The sequence below is a fragment of the Mastacembelus armatus genome, chromosome 17, assembly GCF_900324485.2.
Source record: "Mastacembelus armatus chromosome 17, fMasArm1.2, whole genome shotgun sequence".
Taxonomy (NCBI): Eukaryota; Metazoa; Chordata; class Actinopteri; order Synbranchiformes; family Mastacembelidae; genus Mastacembelus; species Mastacembelus armatus.
Window position 1 is genome coordinate 6,233,036 of NC_046649.1, and position 27,263 is coordinate 6,260,298.

At 38.8% G+C, this 27,263-nt stretch overlaps 2 protein-coding genes across 3 annotated transcripts; one reads left to right on the plus strand and one right to left on the minus strand.

Annotated features, from left to right (window-relative positions):
• Nucleotides 1-2,215: 2,215 nt before the first annotated feature.
• On the plus strand, nt 2,216-17,183 carry tgm1l1 (transglutaminase 1 like 1). Its single transcript, XM_026312915.1, has 14 exons — nt 2,216-2,410; nt 5,950-6,236; nt 6,326-6,517; nt 8,195-8,446; nt 11,228-11,346; nt 11,705-11,812; nt 12,189-12,366; nt 12,841-12,979; nt 13,258-13,450; nt 13,807-13,960; nt 14,198-14,482; nt 15,163-15,323; nt 15,651-15,787; nt 15,900-17,183. Exons 2-14 carry the CDS (start codon nt 5,951-5,953, stop codon nt 16,042-16,044), a joined length of 2,349 nt encoding a protein of 782 aa, XP_026168700.1. The 5' UTR covers nt 2,216-2,410; nt 5,950; the 3' UTR covers nt 16,045-17,183.
• A 631-nt stretch (nt 17,184-17,814) lies between these two features.
• On the minus strand, nt 17,815-26,993 carry abhd4 (abhydrolase domain containing 4, N-acyl phospholipase B). Of its 2 annotated transcripts, XM_026312916.2 has the most exons (8): nt 26,813-26,993; nt 25,591-25,676; nt 23,261-23,365; nt 22,857-23,145; nt 21,603-21,790; nt 21,406-21,517; nt 21,107-21,293; nt 17,815-18,395 (listed from the first exon to the last, which is right to left on the minus strand). In XM_026312916.2, exons 1-8 carry the CDS (start codon nt 26,860-26,862, stop codon nt 18,306-18,308), a joined length of 1,107 nt encoding a protein of 368 aa, XP_026168701.1. In that variant the 5' UTR covers nt 26,863-26,993; the 3' UTR covers nt 17,815-18,305. The 2 variants fall into 2 exon arrangements, with proteins under 2 accessions (XP_026168701.1, XP_026168702.1); XM_026312917.1 differs by lacking the exon at nt 21,406-21,517.
• Nucleotides 26,994-27,263: the final 270 nt, after the last annotated feature.

Consider the following 27,263-nt stretch of genomic DNA (forward strand, 5'->3'; position numbering starts at 1 on the left):
CTGCTTGCTGTTTGGTTTCCCACATATAGTGTGAGAGCCAGGACACAGGCCCATCTGTTATATTTAGATACTCAGTGAACCCAAGTCACCTTAACATTTCCTCGCACGCCCACTGCTGCACAAAAGGTGAAAATTTGTGTGTGATTTATCACACTGGTGCCAAAACAGAAGAATCAACAATAAGAAATAAGTGGCCTGTATTTTTAGGATACAAATAGTCATGACAAAAATCTAATGTGTAGCTTATGAGAAACCACTGTTCTGAAAAATATTTCTAAATGAGATTGTATAAAATGATGTTCCTGAAGGTTTCCCTATTACTTCCTGTTTTTTCCACAATAAGAATTTTATTTATAAACATTTTGCAAAGGGCTGACAATAAAAAGTGGATCATTACAGTACAATTTAAAAAGCTGATGATCACTCATTCATCACTGATCAAAAAAGTAATAAAAAAATTAGAGAATTATAATAAATCCTTGACACAGTGATGCTTTAACCCTTTTCAGTGGTCTCCTTGTGGTTGCTGTGAGGTTTTTCTTTTTGTTTTCTTCTGCATTTTGCACAGTGCCACACCACTTTCACAACATTTAAAGGGTTTTCTCTAACAGTGCCCCAGACTTTGACCCCCTGCTCAGTGGCAGGAGATAACGTACTATAAATCCAATACAGCCACAATGAACAGTTTTTCTCTTGGTTGGACAGACTGCAAGTATCTTACAGCCACTCTGTGTGATGCCATTTAAGACCTTGCTGTTTCTGTGAAAAAGTACAGAAATATCAACGTTATATACAGATTATATCTGTTTCTAAGAGTATTTTTGTTCATTCTAGTCCTAATAAAAAATAATATTCTGTTTTATAATAATCCAGGCAATAGGTCTGCAACAGAAACATTACAATATACTACCTCACTAGCTTTTAAAAAACTAATTTAGTACTTAAAAAAATACGGCCAAATTTATTATAAGGATCTAAATTTAAAAATGCTATCTTTTTTATCATTTAGGCTTAACCCCAGGAGAATAGTTGAGGAGTTAAGTGCTAGTGCTCCCACAGGGTGTGAACACAGTCAACTCAAAGGACTGTTATGCCTGAGTGCAGCCTCACAGAGCAGCTAGTGTTACTGTTGCCTCATACTTTGAATGACAAATACCATTGAAGTTGAGTTTGTTATTTTATTGCACTGTTTCTCAGCTGCTATGGCGTAATCATTTAACAGGGTTTGCCAAATGAAGGCAGGTCTAGATATGCATGAAGGCTTCAGGTGGCCCTTATTACCACTGCTCAGCTCTGATTTCATTATGAGCTACTGCCAAATCACAAAATCAGTGTAGTAGTCGCATTATCTATATGTGCATTACTGAATCAGATTAGATTACTGATGGTATTTTTTGGGCTGGGCCTTAGTGTAATATTATCTTCAGATAAAACCTGACTCACCCTCATCTAGCTGTCTGTAGGACATACACATACATGATCTCATTTCCAGATAAATACCTCATTTTATTGGAATTAACATGAAAGAATGTTACTTCTGATTTAAGATACAGGCTGCTGACAAATTATTATGGGCTGCTGATGTAATTATATCAAAATATATATGGAAATATAAAACAAAGTGTACTTTATAGACTAAAGAAACAGAACCAATCTGGCTAGAATTTATCATGACTACAAGACAAATGAAGCCAGAATATGTGGTATGAAACCTGTGAGGCAAACTATCACTTTTCATCACCTTGATGCCTTAGGATGAAATCGACAGAATACTAAATGATAATGCATGTTTGCCATATAGTTTCAATTTAGAATACGACTTTATTTCAGCAGTGATCACAGTGGCTTTGTGCTCTGAGGTTTTGAACTTACAGTTGAAATTGAAATTGAGTGAAAACGGGAAGTCATTGTCTACCCAGCGGCAGTAAGTGACTTCCTACGAACTCTTATCCATTTTCTATTCCCTCCTACTGCCCTCCACTGACTTCCAGCTTCTTCTTCTTAGTAGCACTGATTAACAACAAAAGTGTATATCCTACTCACGATGTAGGACATGCACACACACACACACACACACACACACACACCCACACACACACACACACACACACACACGCACACAGAGACACACAACCTACGTGCGCTCGTGCGCGGAGCGCAGCCAAATCACGCTGATGGGAGCGGGATCTCCTGGTCGGAGTGGGAAACATGCCGTGCCGTACAGAGTAGGGCGGGGTGGGCTGAGCTGCGAGGAAGAGGGGCGTGCGTCAGCTCCAAGTACCGCGGACTACATTCCGGGGCAGGCCAGTGTATAAAAACATTTCCAAAAGTTTTCCTGAGCTGAGGGATTATTAGTCAAGACGAAACAGAAGGTTCACCTCTGATCTCAAGAAGAATCCACAGAGAGAAAGTAAGTTACTACACTTCTACACTACAGGGGTTTTATCGTTACATAGCCTAAGAGATGAAAAGTGAAGGGTAAAGTAAAGCGGTGCGCGCATGACCTCTCTCTCTCCCCCTCTCTCTCAGAGACAACAGATTGACTCTTGAATGAGTAACGCTGTGCATGGGAACTCTCCACTGAGAGGAAAAGAGACATTTATGCATGTTTGCAACTGACAGACCATATCCAAATGTATTACATTGTAAAATCTGGTATAACTGCATTCATTTTTCTTGCCTTTATTCAGTTTAAGAGTCCTTCCTTTACCTCAAGGTCTGTGTAAGCCTTGATCCTGCTGAACTTTTTATTTACCAATTTAAAGAAATAAATCCAGTTTTGGGGGGTGGAATGAAGTGAAGGGGGTCTTCATCTTTGCAAACAACAAGACCTTGGTTTGCTGTTATGCTCACTTTGTGAAGCATTTTCCTATGTTTAAAAAATAGCCAATTAGTTGAGGTATTTTCATGCTGTTAGCCTTGTTGGTTGGTGGCCAGCCAGCTGCAGCTGATGCTTATTTCTTCTCTTAGAGGCGGCCAGAGTTGTACAGTGCAGAGATTGTAACGCAATTTCAGATTTTTTTTCTTCATATGATGGTTTTCCAAGACATTGTCTAAGAATTTATTTAACAGATCTATTCAACATGTGACCAACATCACCAGACAAACCTTTAAGCTGATGTTGTTTGGAAACAGTGACTTGAATTTGTAAGTGCTTATCTCAGGAGCCAGTGGGCATACCAGCTATGTGAGCATGCCAACACAAACTAAATGAAGAGAAGTGCAGAGCTGTAGGGGAGGGGCACATAATAGAAGAATTGATGCAGGGGCTACAGATAGGAAAAGGGAGGAAAAGACAGTAACATGCAATAACACAATTTCAAGCTTGAATGATGAATGTATTGTAAATCCATTTAAATTTGTGCAAAGCCTCCAAAAAATAGGTTTTTGCAATGGCTTTTCATCGTTTGGAGGGTGAGTCTAATTGCCCAAAATTAGGTCACCTAGTGCAATAATTTAGCTATTTCCAAGCCTGCAAAGACACACATTGCTAATAAAACAGCATGAAAAGCTTTTGTTCAGTTCCTCCATTTCTGAAGAATTGCAGTATTTTTTGCTGATTTTATCTGCATCTATCATTTTATGATCCTAAACATTTCACCTACGCTCTATAAGAAAAGGCATAGAAGCTTAATTTTACCTGGCAACGTAAAATGTATTGCTGTGTAAGCAGAGTGTGTTGACCTCTGTCATGTGTTTCACTGAGTTTCAATCTATGTGGAGGCTTCCTTTTTCTAAAATAAGTGATGAAGTAGAAACAGCACAGAATAGATCAGAGACTGCAACTTTTGGGTGGAAATTGTGTTGAAATCCATGCAGCTTAGTCAGTCCATTGTGTCCATGATGATACTTCTGAATGTTTTTCCAAACATTTAAAGGATTTCGAAACCACTAAAAGGAGGGGAATATCATCTGACCAGCAGATGAACTCAGGAGGTCAGAGAGTTGATAACTCAGAAATGAACAAAATGCCACACTCACACGCACATGCACGCACGTACGCACACACACACACACACACACACACACACACACACACGCACACACACACACACACACACACACACCTAACCACAACCAAACCACTACTTGCCAAACCCTAACCTTGGAACAAGTTGTCACCCTAAAAGCTTTATTTTGTGTGTCCCCACACAGATATTACACATGTTCTATCCTTATGTTTGGATTTTGAGGCTCTGATAGTTTGAGGTGTCACCACCAGCTCCTCCTCAGCTGTTGTCTGCCCTTTGAATTACACTACAAAACTTCACTATTGCCTGTCTGCTTTATACACCTTCTCCATACAAACTATGGATTTAATAGAAAAACATCAAAACCTTTAAAACTTAGTGTAAATGTTGGAACCTTTAGCTTTTTTAGCAAGTGTTAAACAAACAGTAATATACATGAAGACATACTATCCATCCATCCATCCATCCATCCATTCATCCATCCATTATCTATACCTGCTCATTCCTAACCAGGGTCACAGGGATCTGCTGGAGCCTATCCCGGCTTTCTTTGGGTGTAAGGCATGGAGACATACCAAAAGGCTAAATAGGTGTGCACTATACATAATGTATGGGGTGCATAAATACTTTTTTACTAATACCAGTGTAGGGCTTAGTAAATAGCATTTGCAAAATAAGTATTATGAGCCTATAAACCACACAAACTCCTATATTGTTTGCTTATAAGTGCTGCATTTCTTATGACTGTATGCATTTACTGCAGCTCATTACTTTTTATGGATGTTTCACAAGAGTTATCAAAACTCAAATGGTGCTTTAATGTTTGGGCGATATAGTTTTACTTTTATAGTCTTGTGTGGAGAAGCTGCAGATGGTGAGCTAAACTGATAAGGAAGGGTATGAGAGGGAAAGGCCTCCTCCCTCTGTCTTTCATTCTATGAAATACTTTTTGTTCTGTTGTACTTTCCCATATTTTGCATTTGACCCTGAGTTTGGGTGCTGAGGATGGGCACGAAGGACAGACTTAACGTTAATGTGACAAATGAACTAATTCCACTGATTTTGTTGTGTGACATTGTGATGAACTATTATATGATCTGCAGAACTGTACACCTAAACCCGCAGTGTATATGCATGCACAGAGACATGCAAAGAAACTATACTGCATGGGGTGTGACCGATGGAATCCAGCTACATGTAGGAGTGTATTCTTCAGGGAATGTAGTCAACAAGGACAAAAGGCTAAATACCCCCGAATGCTTTTGGGAGAGCCTGATGATGAAGGAAAATGTACCACTGGAATGTGGTATTTGTTTTAAAAGAAAATAAAAAGTGTAAAGGGCATTATTTAGATTGTTATGAATACAGCATCTTGGTGGAAAGAAATGCACAGTGGCACACTTCCTCTACACGGGCCTCAGCAATCTGATCGCAAGGTTTAGTGACGACCATTTGCATTTAACTCTGTGTGCTCTGTCTGAAATGCTGACCTTCAATATCTAGTTGTTGCAGATAGGTGTGTCTTGAGTTGTCTGCTTATATTTCAATACATTGAAATTTAAAGGTGCAATGTGTAAAATGTGAAAGATTCAGTAACATCCAGTGGGGAGATTGCAGAATGCATCCTTCTGAGCACCCCTCACACCCCACCAGGTAGGATTTTTACCAGCGCTACATTATGTTATGTCCATCCTGGGCTACTGTAGAAACATGGTGGTGGAACATGGCTGCCTCCATGAAAGGAGACCCACTCCCTATGTTGATAATGTAAAGGCTCATTCTAAAATTAAGAAAAAGTAACGACTGGTATTTGCTGGTGATAACACACTAATAATAACACATTTATAAATAGAATTCCACTTCTGTTGATAGGTCACTGTAAATATTGCACAGTGAACCTTTCACAAATATTTCATATTTTGTTTGGTTTTTACAGTTTTATTTCTGAAACTGATATATTTTTTGATTTGCCTCCTAGAATGCCAGGCGAACGGTTGATATTAAGAGACATGTCAGAGGTTGGGCGTTTCCCTGGAGGAGCCCCACCCACCAGGGTGGAGCTGACCATTCAGCAAGCGGGGGAGAGGAAACAGGAAGAGGGTGGCTGTCGTCGCTGGTTTAGGAAAATGTGTCCATGTTGCTGTAAGCGCCAGAACAGCACCTCCTATGATGTTACAGACAGGGTGGAATTGGTTAAACCTCCAACCCCAATCTTACAGCCCACCAAGCCAAAGCCTGAGAATGGAGAAACAAAGGAAATGGAAGGTAATGTGATTGACGTTTGGGATAAATGTGTAATGCTTAGCAGCAATAGGGGCACATGATAAAGTTGATATTCAACCTTTCTCTTTCAGAACTTAAGTTGTCAGTGTGTTGGATGGATCTCCTGAGCTCCAAGACAGGTCAGAACAGATTGGAGCACCACACCGACCTGTATCATGGGGATGAGCTGATCATCCGCAGAGGACAGACCTTCCAGATAGAGATTGAGCTCAACAGGCCCTTCAGTGCTGACAGTGACAAGCTGCATTTGGACTTGAAAACAGGTATGTGTCTAACAGATGAACAGTCTATATCTGTGGTTTATCATACTGTCCAAAAAAGATGATCATAATTTCTATGATAAATAAATATCAACAGTATGATTACTAGAAACAGTAGAGGAGGACAGGGTACATAAACTGAGATGAAAAGGTGCTGGGCAGACACATAGTTGGAATAGAGAGCTAAAAGTAATGGATGAAGCTTAATTAAAGTAATGGATAAATAGTGTGGAGATAACTAAAACTAATGAATAAATAGAGAAACAGTTCAATTACATCAGTTCATATGAATCGATTTGGATCACTGTGGTGTTGATGAAGGCGAACATGAGCTCACGATTCGTTGCGCACCACTGACCTAAACCAAAGCAAAGGAGATGTGGTGAAACTGCTACACATAGCTTGCATTTTTAAATCAAGCAGCACTTCTACACCACAAGTTTTGGATTCCACCCATCAGCCCAGTGTTAACAGCTTCCAGACCCCAGGACACCAGACACCTCTCTCTGGTATTTACAGGCCCCACACTGTAACAATCCACAGTGCATTTGGGAATAAATGTCCATGAGTGCAGACAAGCGATGTGCTGTTGACTGCAGCTTTGGCAGTTACATGCCAGGAGGGGAGGAGAAGACGAATCGACACACATAACAATTAGACCTATCCACATCTGATGTACTTATTATCTTTGCTTTCACGTTGCAGTGAAAAGGTTTTCAGTGTTGCACTAAAAGCAAGACTTTAATTGCTGTCTAGGCTGTTCTTTTGTTCAACCTGAAGGCTAAATGAAGCTAATGAATCAATTTCCAATAAAGGTGACAATGTTCTAGCAGAAAAGAGAGTGTTTTTCCTGGATTTCCTTTTGAGAAAGCGATTTGAGGTGAGAAAGGAAGGGTGGGGAGTCCTTGCTGAGGCCGGATGGAGAACAGTGGTTTCTTCATAAACTCCATATGTGCTTCAGTCCATGGCAGTGAATTCTTCAGAGAAAAGCATCCAGTAAATCTTAATCCAGCTAATAGAACACACTTTAAAGTAACAACTTCTTGTAGGCAAACGATGTACAAAGTTGTTTATGTGCAGCGTTGGACAATTTCCAGTGAAAGAATTTTATTTACTCAGAGAAATCATGAACAGCTGGGTGAGACTGTGATGCATTTGTGATTTAGACTTTGCTATGATTGTGTCATCCACTGTAGGAAGAGATGAACAAGTGCTGTGACTCAAATAATCATGTCTATACTGTGCCCAGATACAAGTTGCGCACTGCTTGTGTACAGTATCACCTTAAAGTAGAAGTGCCCAACCCATGTTCCTCGAAGGCCTTGCATGTTTTCCAAGTATCTCTGCCCTACCCATTGAGATTACCTGGATCAAGTGTGTTCAGCAAATCAAAAGCTGGGTGGTACCATCTCAGATAGGGTGGAGTAGGTGAAGATAGAGTGAAATGGTATCTTCCAGCTCTTGATTGGTTGAACACACTTGATCCAAGTACTCCACAATGAGTAGAGCAGTAGACAGTGGCTCTTGAACAACATGGGTTGTGCACTCCTGCCTAAAAGCATAACATGATGTAGCATTGCATTACGTAAGTTTTTTTTGTGATAGTACTCCATTTTTATTTATTTATTTTATTAATATTCCATTCTTGTACAACATTTAAGTATAACCTGTCTTGTGTAGGTCCCCTACCCATGGTGTCCAAAGGCACTCATGTCATCATTCCACTGGTGGATCACCTGGAGGATGAACGTTGGGAGGCCAAAATTGTACAGCAAAATGGCAACAAGATCAAGCTGTCTGTCAACTCTCCAGCCAATGCTGTGATTGGCCTGTATGGCGTCACTGTGGCAACCACCTCTCAGAAGGACGAGGTAGCAGCTACTTACAAATCCAGCAAGAACATTGTCATGCTCTTCAATCCATGGTGTGAAGGTAAGTTTGGCAGTGGGTGTGAACTGGGCAACACAAGCTGAAATGTGGACGGGGGGGAGAGGATGAGAGGAGAAAAAACTGATGTGTTGTTAATGTGTTACACAACATTTCTGGAATGACTATATACTGCATATAATAGGGGTAGGCACTGAGGGCCACAACCCTGTTTGTTTTCCGACTATCCCTGCCCTACCCACTGCTGATTGGCAGTGGGTAGGGATTAGGACCTGGATTAAAGCCTTGGATTAGTTTAGTGTTAGTGTTCATCCAATCAGAAGTGGGAAGGTACCAATTCAGTTTGTCTTCTCCGACTCCATCCCCATCTAAGATGGTATCTTCCAAGTTCAGATTGGCCAAACACACCTTATCCAGGTGGGTAGGGCAGGGATAGTTGGAAAATAAGTAGGACAGTGACCCTGTAAGGAACTTGGGTTGTGCACCCCTGCTATGTAAAGAAGCAAAGCCACCGTAAATTGATCACTCTCTGATGGCTGCAGTATATGTCTTAAATACCACCCCTCTCCATGTTAGCAGTTGGAAATTCAAATACATTTTTCCTAAAATTCCATAAGTAGTCATTTTTCTGAAAGGTTTATGTTTAAAAGGTTAGAAACATGGGTGTAATTTGGATTGATTAATTATACTGCAACTCTACTTCTGTTCACTACTGTTCCTAATGGTTGCAAGATGCATTACAAAAGCAAGATTGTAGTTGCCATATTTAGGTTTTGGTTTCCTGTTTGCAAAGTGGTAGGAAGCAGTGATGTGTTGTGCACATTTATATATAGTCTAGGGGAATGACATACACATCTGGCTAAAGATTAGGTTTGAGGCAGAATATTTTCACAAAGTTAGCAAAACTGTCTAATACAGTCAAATGCTATGAATAGCCTTAGTTTGATAGCAAATACAGGCACAAAATATATTAGATGTCCTTTTAGCCTTTTAATCTTTGAGAGGAGTCCTGATATTATGTTACACATGGGTGAGAAAGGGCAGCTCGATCTGTGATCATGTTGCTCTCCATCAAATAGCTGTAACATGACCCTGTGTATACCGAGGGTAGTTGTGAAACCCCACTGGCTACATTTCAAGACTGGTTGCACACTAGGTTATGCTTATGCATGACACTGTTCAACATTATTGAGTGCTTGTCCATAAAAGGTAACCTCTGATTCAGGCATAAATCATAATGTTTCTTAAGTTTTTCACCCTTTGTTTTAAAAATATGCAAATAAAGGAGCTCAGTTTTTAAATCAAGCATATTTTACTGTAGTTTAACACACTAATGTTTGTAAACCACATATTTCCAACTTTTTTGTCACTTGGTGACCACTGATGAGCTGCTGTCATTGACTGTTGGCGTGGAAACATGGTTCTTCGTTCCGAGTTACCCTCGGGAAAGCTTGGCTAACTTTTTAGGCAGTAACAGAGTCTCATTGTTTTCTTTATCTAAAGAGCAGAATGATTACTAGTCTAGTGGTTCAGCCCAAAAATGAACAAATTACAGTAAAATGCTTTCTGCTGTTTATCAACTTTTTTTCTCCAGAGTGCTTAAAATGTAAACACTTGTTTATTGAAGAGGGATTTAGGAAATGCAATGCATTTTTTATTATGGTGAGTTTCTTTTAATTTGCTGAGAATTGCAATTTGCCTGCACAGATGTGCATTTGCAACACAGCAGACCTGGCTTTCATAATAAGACACTCAATCTTCCAGTATGGGTTGGCTGCTTTTGGCAGCATGTCCAATCTCCTCTTCCCTCTTTCAGTCTCTTCTTTCCAAGACCAATCACTCCCTCACGCTCATAAAACTTCAGAAATCTACAGTTACCGTAAAAAATACCTTGAGTCAAGCTCAGAGTAATCCTGGAGCTTGTGACGTGTCTCCCTCACTTTTACTGTGTGCATGTGTATTTCCTGTTATTACATGCCTCACCCAGTCTCGCTCCCTTCTTGCTATCTGCTGACCCAACGTCACCTCATTGCTCTATCGCTCAGCTCCTTGGTCCCCTCCTTCATATCCTCCTGTGTGTGTCTGTTTCTCCCAACATTCCAGCAACATTCAGTGAATGAAAACCATAGTTATCACAGCTGCCAGCTCCTGTCAGCTGCACCTCTCTCTGCTTTCTCCTGTAAAATCTTAAAACTATGTGCTCTCTCTGACCTCCTTTCTCTCCAAGGCATAACTTCTCCTCTTTCTCTGTCATCCCTCATGGTTTTGTTAAGCCTCTTCCTTCACGTTTTCTCGCATTATTCTGGATACTATTTTTTTTGCTTTAGCACGTTTTTTTTTTTCACCCCTCTGCCCTATCGTAATCACAGAGGAAATGGCAAAACATAGAGATAGAAAAAAAGACACATGTTTGTAAAGCTTATGTTAGGGGTGTACGCCCAAGTCTGTAGCACTGATGTCACTAAAGTGATGGTTTCCCACACATGATTTTGGGCCTCACTGCAAATTCCATGGAGCCCTGCCTTGGAGACATAATTTAAGGTAATTCAGTTACAGAAGAGATGAATAAAACATGGATTATGAGTCACTCACAGACAAAAATGAAAGCAGCTAAAATCTTGACTAGAGTCAGACTAGAGATCAAAACATATCTCATAGATTTTAGTTCTGCAGATAAAAGCATCAATTTCTTGTCAAGCTTGGTTTCATAGGATTTTTCTGTATGTAATAATAAGGAATATGTACAATGTAAGATGGCAAACCTTTTTATAAGCACTGTGATGATAAATTACAGTACATAGATAAAATAGTGTAATATCTTTCCAGAGGACACGGTGTTCCTGGATGATGAGGAGGAGAGGAAGGAGTATGTGCTGAATGACATCGGGAGGATTTACTATGGCACAGAGAACCAAATTGGTGCCCGCACCTGGAATTTCGGACAGGTATGAAATTGTTTTAGATCATGATGACATTTATTTATGCACCACTCAGTATTTCCACCAGGAAGATGGGCTATGCACTATATTGATTAATTGCCAGTACTGTGCAACAATGGAGTGCTACCTCATGGCTCAGAGAAATAAAATATCTTAGACAAGAATATATCAATACTTGTTAATAGGATCAAGTCAATGTTGGTTTTAATTTTCATGGGATTTGTTGATATTAAGGAAAATATGAAACATTGCCAAAACTATGCTTATTTATGAAGCTTTTTGCCTGACTGCTAAAAACAACAATGAATGACTAAAACCCCCTTTTTCCCCCCCTTTGCTTATGACTTCTGTTTTTAAACTGTAGTTTCATGAGGGAATTCTGGACGCGTGTCTGTTCATCCTGGAGAAAAGCGACATGCCCCCCTCAGGCCAAGCGGATCCTGTCAATGTAGTCAGGGTCATATCTGCCCTGGTGAGCTACTTTTCTATATTCTAATTCAAATGTAAATCACCACCCTACTCTATTCAACACACATTTCATATGTTCAATAGAATTTTCTTTAAAATTCATGAAATTCTGTTTTTGAAGCATTTTCAATTCATGAATAAAATTCCTGTGGGAGTGTATATTAAATAGTAAAAATCCAAAAATACTAGAAACAGCCTAGAAAATAATCATCAGATAGATCCCTCAAGTTAGCAAAACTAAAAATGTACAATTTGATCTCACTATATTAAATGGTAGCTACAACCCTAATAAGCTGTCATGTCCTGCTTTGAAAGTTGTTAGTTTATAAATTTGTACATGATTGATGTAGTAATTAACAGTGTTAACTTCCTCTTTGCAGATAAATGCCCAGGATGACTTTGGGGTTCTGGTTGGGAACTGGTCTGGGAATTACTCTGATGGAGTCTCTCCCACAGCATGGAGCAGCAGTGTGGAGATCCTGAAGAAATACCACTCCTCCAATGGGACACCTGTGTCATATGGGCAGTGCTGGGTCTTCTCTGGGGTCACTACCACAGGTGAGTATGTGAAAATGTAGCATGTGATGGGGTACGTGTGTGTTTATGGAGATAGGTTGGAGCTTAGTGGGTGGTGGAAAACCAGTGTTCAGCGTGTACTCTCTGCAAATAATCATGATCACCTATTTCTGTCTATCAGGTGTTTTTCATTAGCACTCACTGCTCCGTAACAGAACAGTTTATGCATGAATGCAGGGTCCATCATGCGATAGCTAGCCATCCTTCTATAGTGTATTATCTGATAGGGAACTGTAGCTCACATAGCTTGAATTGGCATTCCTGTCATACGTCTGTGCTACTTTTATCACAGATAGAGCACCATGTGTTGCTTTCATTCAAACAGGATAATACATTTTTATGCAATCATCAAACGCCATCATAGTAGAAGCATAACATCTTTGGATCTGAGAACTAATCAGTTATTAAATGACCTTTCTCAGTTTTAATCACTTTTCAATATCTTTTTGTTTCCAGTACTTCGTTGTCTTGGCATACCCGCCCGCAGTGTGACCAACTTTCAGTCTGCTCATGATACAGACGTATCGCTCACCACAGATGTGTATTTGGATGAGAATTTGGAGCCGATCGACTACCTCAACAGGGACTCTGTCTGGTGAGATGTGTAGCCTTGCATGGCCTTGACTCTATCCTAGAATTGCCTGCTGCTAAATCCATACCTTAAGAATGCACCATATTTTTAGAACTGCTCCAAAGGAAGTCCTCTCTAACTTGAAACCCCAGAGGTGTCATGTTCTTTTAATTATCTGTTACTCCTGTTAGACGACTACTACTACTACTACTACTACTACTAATAATAATAATAATAATATTAATAATAATAATAATAATAGAACAATAATAATAAAATGCCCCAAATCTATCTTCTCTTAGGAATTTTCATGTCTGGAATGAATGCTGGATGGCCAGAGCAGACCTGCCTGCTGGTCATGGAGGCTGGCAGGCTGTTGATTCCACTCCCCAGGAGACAAGCCAGGGCACTTTCCGCTGTGGACCTGCCTCTGTGAATGCAATCCGCTCCGGCCAGGTGTACCTCAAACATGACACACCTTTCGTCTTTGCCGAGGTGAGGGTTATTGGAAAGTGCACTTGTTGATATCACAGATCTCATCTTTGCTTATGAGTGGAGATTTTTGTTATTTAGTTCTTTGTAGTTTCATTTTGATGCATTATCAAAGACAGAGAAAGGTACACTAAATTGAAAGCATTTAAAAAAGTTGATCTGGAATAACTTTATAAATGAACTCTTTTTTATTTAATAGCTATTAGTTCTTCTCAGCTGAAACTATTTGTAGTAGTAAGAAAAGAGTTAATAAATAAATGATGCATTCCTTCATGATCATCACCATCAGTATAGAAGACGACATTCTTACAAGCTGTGAGGTTTGAACTCACCATGGTTTTTATGTACTAACTTATCAGGTTAACAGTGATAAGATCTACTGGCAGAGGAACCTGGATGGTACTTTCAGCCAGATCTACAGTGAGAAGAAAGCTGTCGGCCATTGCATCAGCACTAAGGCAGTGGGCTCTGATGAACGGGCAGACATCACACACCTGTACAAACATCCAGAAGGTACTGGCAATAGATACAACATTTATTGCAGCATTTCTAGGAATTATGTTCAAATCTAATGTTTTAATAATTTCTTGCAGCATATGAACCTTTAACTCTTCACCTGTATCATGGAAAAAAATAATATGTTTGCTTTGTTTGGAAGGACTGTCGCTGTGTCTCATATATTTCTCAGTAAGTCCTAAAACATGAAACAGAATGGGGTGCACTCACGTTTTCCTCCTTGTACTCTAACAGGTTCTGAAGAGGAGCGTATCGCAGTGGAGCTTGCTAGTCGCTATGGCAGCAAGCCAGATGTGTACTCGGCACCCAATGCAGAGGATGTGACTGTGGAGGTGAAGGTGGAGGGTGAGGGTCCCAGGATGGGTGCTGATGCCAAGCTGAGCATCTTGGTGAAGAACCTGAGCTCACAGCCACGTCGAGCTACTCTGCACAGCCAGGTGGCGGTCATGTATTACACAGGTGTGCTGAAGGGCACCATAAAGAAAGATGAACTGCCCGTGGAGCTTTTGCCCAATGAAGGTTGGTTTCCATGAAGATTTACAGCTCCTCTAATGTAAATGTTTACACAAACAGTTGATCAAATAATTCTGTTTATTGGGAAATGATTCTCTCTTAGTGACAAACCACAGACAATTATTGCCAGACTTCAAATTCTGCAGTCATTTTTGGCATCTTGTCATGTTTTTCACTTTTATAGACACTGATTCAGTTACACCAAGCTCTAAACAGTACACAGCTGAAATTAGTGACAAGCTGCGTTTAGCAGTTGAAGAGCAAAGCTGCCAAAAACAAAAATTAAGGATAAATATTACACCCATATGTGTGACCAGAAACACAAACAAATGAGTGCTGATGTTATTCCATATCAGTTGAATGTGTAAATAAGTGAGTGCTTGCTAAACGTTTGCCATATCAACTGTACAGCTTGTTTGCCTGTTTCCCCTGTATAGGTCAGCTAGCAGCAGGTTAGATTAGGTCAGAAAACCAGAAACACTTCAGTTCTCTGCTCTGAACATGAAATATATCATGAGTGAGCTTTAGAGTTGATGCTGCAAAAGCTGGATTTGGTTAGTTTTACACAGGGCTGGGCCAGTTCTAATGTGAAGTTAATAAGATAATGCACAACACATGGATGCTTGCAGAGCAAATATGCTAATTTCCCAGCATGCCCTTACATTTATCTGTGCCCCTCCACACAGAAAAGACCATTGAGTGGGTGCTGCCCTATCAGCAGTACCGGAACCAGCTGGTGGATCAGGCAGCACTATTGCTAACCCTGTCTGGAAAAGTCAGTGAAACCCAGCAAGTGTTAGCCAACCAGACCAGTTTTAGGCTCCGTACACCTGACCTCGTGATCATGGTGGGTATTTAATTACTATTTAATTTCTATTTGTCCACTGAATACAGTTAGCATTGATGGCTTTGTCTTAAGAATGTGTTTTCTTTTTTTAAACTACTTATTGTTGCCTTTTGTAATAACTGTTGACTTTTTTTATATTTTATATTCTTACTTATGTTTTTGCACTGTGAAGATTGCACTTCAATTTTGACATGTAAACAACAATGACAAGTATCTATGTATGTCTATCTATCTATCTATCTATCTATCTATCTATCTATCTATCTATCTAATAGCATACTTTTGCAGTAATCCCTCTTGACTAATTTTGAATTTCTTTGTGGGCAGCCTTTGGGTGAAGCTGTGGTTGGTAAGGAGATGGCAGCCAAGATCAGCTTCACCAACCCCCTGCCACGTACACTAAAGGGCGTAGTGTTCAGAGTGGAGGGGCTGGGTCTGCAGAGGGGTCATGAAGTGGTTGTAGGGTAAGAACATGAGATATCGCTCTCTCTATTTGCCTCTCTATCGCTTGCCACGCACACTTCCCCTCTGTTTCCTTCTGCAAACTAATATTTGACTCCTCCTTGTCCCTCTCAGTGACGTTGGTGCTCACGCCACAGTGACACTGACAGAGCACTTCATTCCCACCCAACCTGGACCCAGGAAGCTGGTGGCATCTCTTGACTGTAAAGAACTCACGCAAGTACATGGAGTGGCTGATGTTGTTGTTCTTGAACAGTGAGCGGTGACCCAGCAACATCACTTCTTTTGCTCCCATCACTTTTGCCTTATTTTATCCTATATTCAAATGTGCAAAGTGCCCCAGTATATCTGGTTTATTTTGTATTACAGAAAGTTTTTAATTTGTGATATTTTAAACTATGAAAAAATAGTTAACAACTGTAGCATTATCAGTATTATATATTACTTGAAACAATATCAAGTCACACTTTTTTTACTGAAATGTCTAAACTGTAGAAGTTGTGAAGTAGTCTGCAGCAGGGTTTAAATGTATGCATGCAAATGAACTGTTTTAATTGAACAAGTATAACACTGTATATTGAAGTTATTAAACTGTCAGGTTACACAAGTTGTACTAAGACTAGTGGCTTTCAAGACACTGAACAAAGCATGTGAAGGTGCCGTCAGGTCATCAGTATTTAGTGATAAAGTCAATACTGTATGTGTAGATATCATATATACCTTGCCATAAGGTGATAAAGTATCTGAAATGTTTATTCAGATAAAATTAACCTGACATGAAATAAATGAAGAAAGGATACTGTGAAATATTTAGAAAGGAATGATGTTAAAATTTAAATATTTCCAAGGGCACACTGCGATTTCACATCACTTCATGCTGAAAGATAAAGGTTAACCAGTTTACCTACTAACATTGCTGATTTCCGAAAATCTGAATCTACAATGATTTTAGCTAAAGGATTGTTTTAACTATCAGATGAAATGCTAATTCATGAGCCCTTTCCAAAAACGTTAGCTGTCATTAAACTTAAAAGTCTACATTTGAAAATGCAGACATAAATGTTCACATTGGAGGAGCTTTGCCAGATGTAATCTGTATGTAATATGTGTCTTTTCAATTGTGCGTGTGTGTGTATAATTGCACTTAAATTGGCTTTATAGTATTTTCCAGTTTACCTGTAAAATTGTACATGCATTGATGTGAATTACAGCCAACAACAGAGATTCAACAGATCATCTTAGATTTATCTGGTTCTAGTGTGTTTAACTTCATCATTCAAAATACAATGTGAAAGAATCTTTTTTTAATTTAATGTATTTTACACTATTTATCTACTTATATTGTTTTCATTGTATTGTCTCTCTTGTATTCGTAATAAAACTTGCACTGGAATGATGGTCTGACAAGTCTTTACTAGTTAGAGGTAGGGTGAGAGAGAGTGTGAAATTATGATGTAATCTGGAGCTTACAGAGGAAACAAGTCCCAGCCTGTAACTTTCCATGTCAATATCACTATTATTTCATTTAGACAAAAATGTGTTTCACAGGGGATGGTTAACTAATGAATTATTTCAACGGTGAAGCATGAGGCAGGTAACACACCCTTTCTGCATTTCATCATTTAAGACATTAATGACCTCTCTAAACTGATGACTACTAAAAGCAATTGTTTTTGCTTTCTCCGAGTTGCTGTGGTCAACAGTGCTGGATAAATTTAAGCTTTATATGTTAGATAGAAAATATGGGGGAGACAAGCCTAACTAAATCTTCTTTTTTAATATTGCTTCCCTTTGTATTTGGTGTATATTGTAGAGCTCTTATCTGTCCATTACGTGGGTGTATATAAACTGCTGTCTAAGAGATACATAACATAAAGGCCAATGAATTAATAGCTGTTACTAGGTTTAAGTTGTTAAGTTTACCCTCACTGACCGATCTGAGGCACAGTGTAAACCGAAGAGAAGTTACGCTTGTTACTGACCTCTACTGGTTGGGCTACAAAGTGCATCACTCATTTGCTACAATAGCAGACCTGAAGAAAATCATTTATTTAGGTATAAAGTACATTTATTTGATACAGTGAGAAAGGTATAAGTGGGAAAACAGGGTTTAAAGAAAATATAACGCACATTACTTTAGGGTTGATGTCAGGCACAAGTAAATAGTACGAATCCATAGGCATTGCACCTCTGTAATACACTTAATATTAAAATATACATATGCCTATATATAAACAATAAGCAAAATAATTTAGCAGTGGATTAAGCAGTTTAATTTAATGTTAACACATTAACAACTAAATTAAATCATAATAACAGTAAATACACCTATATAATTAATATCTTGTTACAAAATGAAAATAATTAATAATAAAACTACATTCAGGGTGATGTATGTAGTATGTACATGATGCATCGATATGCCCCAACACACACCATCTGCTATGCTTCACCTGCAGAGGTTTTACATTATTTGTCTATTTACTTTCATTCCTTTTACACGCACAAACACACACACAGTCAGTTAACAGAATTACAAATATGTTCGACCACTCTGTTGAATTCTTCCGGTTGATCGGCATACACATGGTGAGAGGCTTTGTTTATCAGCTGCAGTCAATAAGATAAACAAAGATAAGGAGGACAATCAGTGGCTACAGTGTACAATATTACAAGTACAAAATGTTTCTCTACTGAAGAGAAAAAACCCCACATAATTAAATTAAATTATGCTCTTCAAAGCAGATTAGACTGGTAACATGACAACATCATTGTGACTTTGTTAGGGCTAGGTGATGTGTTAAATTAATTTGGTTAATTTAATTCTTTTTCTTCCTGAATGATGTGAAAGCGGTTTTCTGGAGTTACAGCAGTAACATAATTTTTCATGGTTTCCATGGAGACACCTGCACAAGTGAGTTTTAACGGTCAGCAAGCTTTATTAATAGTTGCTGCTGCAGCTAAAGATGCCAAAATACTAAAGAAGTGTAATTAGTTTGTGACAGTCAAATGTTTCAGTTTTTCTAAGTCTGATCTCGAACAGAGAGAAGTGTGTATGAAGTCTGTTGAAACTCCATTCGGACTGAACATAACAGCACGGCAAACCTGTTGCAGCTTAACATTAGCTACCTTCTAAACCTGTTCCACATATGTGTCAGTCGTGGCACACCTGTGAGGTTCTATTTTATTTTAAATAATTTTGGTTTTTAATAAATAGCACATAATGCACAATAATGCAGACTCCACTCATAGCTGTGTGTGACAATCTTGCAAGCGCTGCCTTTGTGTTATTGTTGCACTGCTGCTCTTAGTGTTACTGTTCACTGTGTGGAGAACAGGGGACTAGAGGGTTATTTCAGAAAGCAGGTTTAAGAAACTCCAAACTTAACCCTGAATTCGGAGCTGAATAACTCTGAGTTAACCACGTGCACGAGGACTATAAAAAGCCAGATGCTTACGATTTGCCATTGCAACAGAGAAAAAGCTCTACCTTCTTCACGCAAGTAGAAGCAGAAATTCTTTTGGGAAATGAAAAATACTTCAATTTTCAACTTTCTGTTTTCATGGATAGAAATTTGAAAAATCTAGTTAAAAACTTAATTTTACACTAATGTAACATCTGAAAAATAGTAATGTAGAAAACTGAATCCAATTTTCCAATTAACTATTTGTCTGATCTCAAATGGAAAATTGAACTGATAAGTGTTACATGGACCTTATGTAAGGAAAAGCAACATAGCTGTAGCAGCAAAAGAGACAGTAGGCCACAGATGAAAGTTATGAGATATGACTACATTTTATATTTATTTAAATGCAATTTAAGGGGCCTAGAGTGCCTGGCACCAGCTCAAAATTAAATATGGAAACATTGTATAGGCTACTGTAATGGCTTATTATAACCTAATCTGGTTTAAGCAAATTTGACATATTAAAGAAATTAACACTAGAACTGCCAAGGGGTTATTTTTAACCACCACAAACTGCGATAGTGCGACTGCATGCCCACCAGAGAAGGAGGAACGGTGGGGTAAGTGTGCAAAAAAAAAAAACCAAAAAAAAAAAACAACAATAAAAAACAAAACAATAAAAATATGCATGAAATGCCTGGATGCAGTATGTGGAGAGTGCAGTCTGATGGTGTACAGTGTGCATACTGATTGTGTGTAGAGTGACTGTGGGGATTTGCTGCAGAGCGCACAGGAACGATGCTCTGCCACTTTTTTTTCTACTAACCTGTGTGTTGCTAGCACTCACTAGAATTAACTAAATAAACTAAATTTCTTTTGTAAGTTTATAAGTTTTGGTGTGTTTATTAATTATTCATAAAGGCAGAAGCCACAACTGCATCAAAACTGCACCTACTTTTCCGTTTTCCCATTCCCATCATCTTTTGACAGTGTCTACATAATATTAAATGTTGTGATGTTCATGTTTACTGTCTGATGTTATTAGAATAACAAGTCAAATGAAAACTGAACCATATCCAATTAAGTGCTACCAAAACGCGGCATGCAAGAGATAGCTAGAAAGCTATGAAAGTGAGTACACTCCCTTCATTATTTATTTCTTTATTCATTAATTTGTATTAACACTTCTAATCCAAAATTAATTTAAACATATTATTTAAATGTGCACCATAAAGTAATGTGAAAGTGCATTAGACCTTTTCAATCTGTAAATGCTATGCATTTGAAAAATAATAAACTAACTGAATTTTACAAATTTATTTTGTCAGGCTTTATTTATTAAAAATAAAATTATTATTTTAAAAAAATAGACAAAAATATGCAACTTTGTCACAAAATTAAATTTTTGTAATTGCCCATAATGTTGCAGCAGGGGGTGAAAATGACCCTGAGGCGGTTCTAGTGTTAAACATTATTCAGTGGTTTTCCTTCAACATGCAGTGGCTTTAATTTCAATACAGTTGAAATACAGTTTCAACATGTTTCAATGCAAATCACTACAGTCCTTTAACATTATATCTTGTTTTTATTCTCGACATACCAAATTATATGTGTGCAGCCTACAGATTTTATTTAGAACTAAGGATAAATCTATGCTGTACACACAAAGAGAGGTCAGTGTCCTTACTCTGACTGATTAATTAAAAAAAACAATCATATCAGTAAAGATAAATGATTAGCTACTGTCTGATCAGGATTTCTATCTGCTTCTCCTGATCCAAACTCTTGAAAATGAATGTGCTCTGATAAGCACTTCAATACAAACTGTATAATTGAAGAAATGAAACAAACACAAATGAGATTTAAATTTTTGGTCAGACATGTACGCACTGAAACTGACACATTTCTACTCACCATCACTTTAGTGTGGGCCTGGCTCCTAATCTGAACAACTCTGTCCCCAGATGAGCTGTCCACCCAGGACCATTGCCCATATAGCATGGTGAGGGGCAGGGAGGGCTGCAGCTGGTGAACCCGCTGCAGCATTGGCCTTTTAGCCCAGCCCAGAGATTCTGACATGGCCCGGAAACCCACTTCTCCACTGGGAGGAGGAGAGGAAATGGACAAAGGTCAAATGGACAAAGTGGTAAGAGACTGCAGACATTGTGCTTTACTGTTAAAAATATGATCATAGGAAGCATATATTGACTTGCCTTGGGCTTTGTGCATTACAGTGGTATATGTACTGTGTCATTGTGTCATCATCAAAGAGATCTTCAAATTTACTTTTGAAATCAGGGCGGAATCTGTTCACCAGGCCTGGACCTGAGTCAGTGACATACTGTAAGATGAATGGACTTTGTATTATGTGGCACAGCACATTACTGGACAAAACAATAACCTATCTTACCCCATGGGCCTGCAGCTCTAATGACAGCCAGAGGGTTGAAGAGGGAAACCACTGCTGCAATAGCTTTCACCCAGCGTGGAAGGGGCGGCCTCTTCACCACCTCTGTCGACTGACTTTGACCCTCCTTGGCCTGTGTCTCAGGTCGCTCAGGGAAACCCCACGGGTCTACTAGGATAAGATGTGACACTCTGTATGAAGAAAGCAGAGAACATTGTAATATACCTTGCAACTGGGATTTTTTGGAGTTTTTGGCTACAACCTAGGAGGTAACACTTTCCCACCCACAGTGGCTGAATTGATCATTTTGAATATTTTTACTAGACAGGTTAACTAGCTTAATGAGACAACAGTCAAGAACATGAAAATACAGTATATCAGTATTTGAGATTTTAATCCATAGATTCTTTTACTATGTTTTAGTAGAAAAACAGATTGAAAGTAATATTAATTTTTTTGATCACTTTTGGTGCAAGTAGCTAACATGTATATCCATGGTGCTGAGTAGATACCAAGCTGAAAAGGCAGTGAGACTAACTACAATTAAGAATCAATTATTTTGAAACCAAAATATGTTTTATAGCTGAAAGAGATGAAAGGGTTAAAAATTCTCTCATAACAAGTGACCCTTTTACACTTAATCATTTGAACCACTATTTGAGTTTATTTAAATTAATAGTTTGAGATTTTGGGAAATATGCTTCTTTGTTTTATTGTTGAGAGTGATATGGGACGATTGATACTACTCTTACTAACAGACTCTATTATTTGATATGTTTAATGTGTACAAAAACTAAAGTATAAAGATAAACTGTGGGTTTACAGGGGTCTTTGTGCTAGGATACCTCATTAACTGCTGCTGGTAGCTCCACTTTTACCACATAAACATAAGGGTGGTATCTAAATCTCAGCAGGAAAGTAGACGAGTGTATTTCACAAAATGTCAAAGGGTGACCATTAATTGGTGCTAGCACTTGAATAAACTAAAGAAGCTCAGTGAGATAAGATAATGAAAATGTTTAAGTATTCTACCATTGGCCGACTGCAATGTCGTTTTTTGGAATTCGTGTATGAGCCATTACACATGTGTAGTGTATGACACTGAAATGCAATCTTTACCTTACTAATAGTTTCCACTGAACATGATCTACTAAAGTTCTTAATGCTCAACACTAAATCAGATTTAGGTGCAGGTTTGGTTCTCTACCTGCCTATGATATTTTGATGATTTACACAATCTCCAATCAGCATTATTACCTGGAAGGGTACTGGATAGCGTAAGAGGTAGCCAGGTACCCCCCAAGACTGTGTCCCAGCAGTATCATGTTCTCCAGGCCTACAGACTGTCTCCACTGTTCAATAGAGCTGACAAACTGCTCCTCTGCCTTGGCAGCATCTGAGGGGAAGGGGGGCCTGGAACTCCTCCCAAAGCCCAGGAGGTCAAAGGCGTAGACAGGCCGTGACCGGCTCAGTGCATCCAGGTTCCTGATCCACAAGCCTACCCCTCCTCCAAAGCCATGGACCATCACTAGAGGAGTCTTATGGGCTGGTGAATAGAAGGTAACAGAAAAGACATAGTGTAGAGGAAGTATATTATAATGCATAAAGCATTAAATGACAGTTGTTGCCTTTCTGACAAATGATGACAGACAGGGTTGTACCTTGTTCTGCAGGTTTGTGAACAACCTTGCTGGTGAGGCTTAGAGTCCATATTCGATCCTGGTTTGGTAGAGTCACAAACCTGGCCCATAGGTCATTCTGAATACCTGTTGTGACCAGTGGAAGAAGTGTACTGATTAGTAGAGCGTTAAGGAGGCTCTGTGTTTATGCTGCAGACAGTGACACAACGTTTCATAAAATGGCCAAGTATTACCAACTTAAATACTGTATAGTGATTAGTTCCTATTGGTGGGAGAATCTCAGATGCTTTACCTAAATAAAACTATCAATGCCATATTGTAAAGCACTCTGTTACTAAAAGACGTTCTGCAATCATAGTTTTTTTGTATGTAAAAAGACAAATATATTAACATCAAAAAAATAATATATATATAATGATAATATAATCCTATATGTACTAATACCAGAATTATTGTTGTGGTATCAGCCAATACAGATTAATGCATATTATATTATTTGATTAGATTTTTTAAGCATTATTGGACATGTAGTGTAATTTTAATGTTGGAGCTAGTGGATCTACTTTATATGCAATTTATAATTTATATGTTTTCAATCTTTAAATGTTTTCTGAATTATCACTGCACATGTTGTGAATTCCCACTTGGGATTCCATAAAGTCTTATCTTATGCTTATATTTTTTTTTTTATATTAAAATGATCAAATAAGTGTACAATATTTACCTCTGGAACGTAGTAAAAGTATGCAATACCAGCAAATGGCTATACTCAATTAAAGTACAAATATCTCAAAATAAAAACTTTGGCACTGAAAAATAAACTTGACAACAATACCAGAAGTGAAAAATAAAACACTTGCATTAAAGCATTTGTGCTGAAAAGAAAAACTTTGGCACTGAAAAAAGTATTAACACTGGGAGAAATGTCATAATGGATAATTACAGACAGTCGTGCAGTACATTTTAATGATAAAATGGCTCGTCATGGACGACTCTCGCTGCCAAGCATGAATTCACCTGCAGTTCCCAAACAGCAAGTCTGTCTCTATCCTGTTTTTTCCACACAGAATTGGGCTGATATGAAGTTAATGTCAGATTTTAACCTTAATAAACTTACATTGCTTTTGGCAGAGGTCAGCTGGAGCAAGTCCACAGCAGCAGACACATGAGCAGCAGGATCGACAGGTACAAGCCCTGAGCATTAACTCTGGTGTTGAGGCTGCTGCATATTTTGTGTCAGCACGTTTATGAGTCCTTGTGCAGCAGCAGCAGCCACACTGGCCTCTGGACTAAAGCAAAAACAGTCACCACATAACTGGAGACTTAGCTAACATTACCAATAACCATAGGTTTGCTAATTAGCTACCTAGCTAAGGGCTAGAGTCAAATTTAGCACTTGCTCCACCAGCCAGAGTTCTGCCCAACCAGTATAATGTTATTAAGCTTAGCACAGTTAGTTAAAAACTAACTTCAAACCAGCTCAGTTCTGTGTGAAAAAAAACCCAATAGGAGAGAGACAGACAGTGTACTCTCCGTTCTTCAGATGTTGCATTTTAAAATGAAAACAAAAAACCACGAAATTAGTCGTGTTTCGGTTTCGCCATTGACATGAAATTGGAATAACAAAAACAAAGAATGTACTTTTGTTGTTTTGTTTTCCGGTTTTGGCTATGGCTGGAGGTTGCGTACCAGGAAATTTAAAAAAAAGCGGCAGTAATTTGACGGAGTGAACAGAGTTTGGTGTTTCTTCGCTCTTGCTGACTAACCTCAATGCCATATTTGCACTTTACAGTCTTGTTTTAAATTTACCCCAATAGTGCATCGAGGTTGTGTTTTAAAAATGTGCAGATAAGCACAATACCTGGAATATCAGTCCAAGCCTGTCAGTTGTCATGTCATCTTCCCTGATAGACAATCATCGACTCCCCCTGAATAAAACAAAACTCACCATTTTCTCACCTCAGCTCCATCAAATTACCACCACTTTTTTTCCTTCTTGGAACGTAACGTCTCTGACCAAGAAGGGAAAACAATGAAATCAGATTTGTTTTCCAGTTTTGTTGTTATTCCAATTTTGTTTTAACAACGTCAAAACCAAAAAACGACTAATTTCTTGTTTTTTCATTTTAAAACAGAATATTGAAAGAAAGGAGAGTACACTGATTTGGGAGCTCCAGCTGAGCTCATGGAAGCCACTTGCTGGAGGTCTACGGTCATATTAGAGGTGTTGGTCTGTACAGCAGAATGCAGCCAGACGTCCCTCCTTGCTGTGCAGATGCTGCTGAATTTTGTCCCTTTTGTGGCTCCATATTAGCGCTTATATAAGCCAGCAGAAGTGAAAACACTCTTACAAGCAAGAATCTTTGACTCTGCAGTCTTCAAAAGTGACATGGAAGTTGGACGCCAGGAAGGCCACCAGCTCCAGACTGAACTTGGCCTAACAAGAGAGAAATGAAAAGACATGAGAAGAAAGAAGTGATGGCAGACAGTACAGGAAATGCTGTGCAGCATACAAACACTCCTGACAGGAATCTATGTCAGAGCCAGTGTTGTATTATCACTATTTACACTGAGCATGAAGGCTACACACCCAGTGAGCCACATTTCATAAGCATCATTCAGTCAAACTTAGTGCCCAGAACCCAGTGAGGCAGTGTTTAATGAAGTTTTTTAATATTTACTAATATTTGTTCTGATGACCTCTAGCCTCTTATGATACATATACCACCATACACTCAACAGGCAACTCAGATTTGCTGAGTCATTGCCTGAAACCACGTGTCCGGAATTAGCAAACGTCCATCTTCATTTGTCTTCTCCGTCTACAAATTAAGTCAAGTCCACAAGTTCTTTTGTGTTTTTGGCAGTATAGATGCTGGTGGCGGTATATGGTGTCCCGTTGAATAATAATAATAAAAAAAAACCTGGTTCAGTCACTTTTCATATTATTTCTAGAAGTGTCTCGTGCAGAAAATGAATAACTATTTTGGCCAAAGAAAGTTTTAAACACAGAACAACAATATTTCTAGCTCTGACAATCTGTTACATAAAGTTTTTTTTTTTTTTTTTATAAAACGTTGCTTCTCTGCTCCTCTTTTCGATCAATTCCGGTTCAAAATGACCTGTCAGGTGTGCCGGCTCAGTCCTGTCCGATCAGTATTATACACAATGTAGCACTCTCCTGCCCTTTCACCTGTCATAGCCCCAATGTTCTTACAACAGGGATACACGGCATTTAAATAGTTCACTTCAGGTAAACTCTGGCGGCTACATTTCTAAAATGTCCGAAAATACTTGGGACTTTTCAAAGACTACTGTCAGTGTCATATGAAAATAAGAGAGTATCTGTTGTTTACATGCAAATATTTCAGGAAGGCTACAATGACACAGCACTACAATACTGTGCATACTACTGACATACTACTACAATGCGTGTCTTCGACATGGAAAGCGTTTTGATACATCTTAATTTCCGTAGGTTTAGTTAGCATGTACTGCAGTGTTTCAGGGGAAATATTGTCCCATATGCGGATAGTTACTGTATTCAGCTAACTGTCTGTCCAACATACTTACTCTGTCTCACAGTCGTTCTCCATTGGAGCTGTGGTCGTCGTAGGGTCCATTGGTTGACATAACGTTATTCCGGTTTATATTGTACCTCCAGTGTAAACAACACGACCCTCTGTATCGGCTCTTAAACCTAAAGCTCGTTTCCACTGTTTTGTAACGCGAGCATTCCTGGGCTCAGTTTAACGCAAAGATCGTCAACTGAGAAGATGCATCGACATTACGCAAAAAAAAAAAAAGTAACCCGCAGTCAACGATAGGCGGATATTACGTGCTTTTCAGTGTAACTTAATGGCAGCATTTTATTGTCAACAATAAACTTTGTGATTCACAAATTGGGCGCTTTCGGGCGCAAAGAATCAACGATTACAGCTACATCTCGAAATATGGGCGAGTCTTGCATCTCACTGAATGTTACACCTCTGTGTTCAACAGTGGGCAGAGCCAAAGAGTCTTC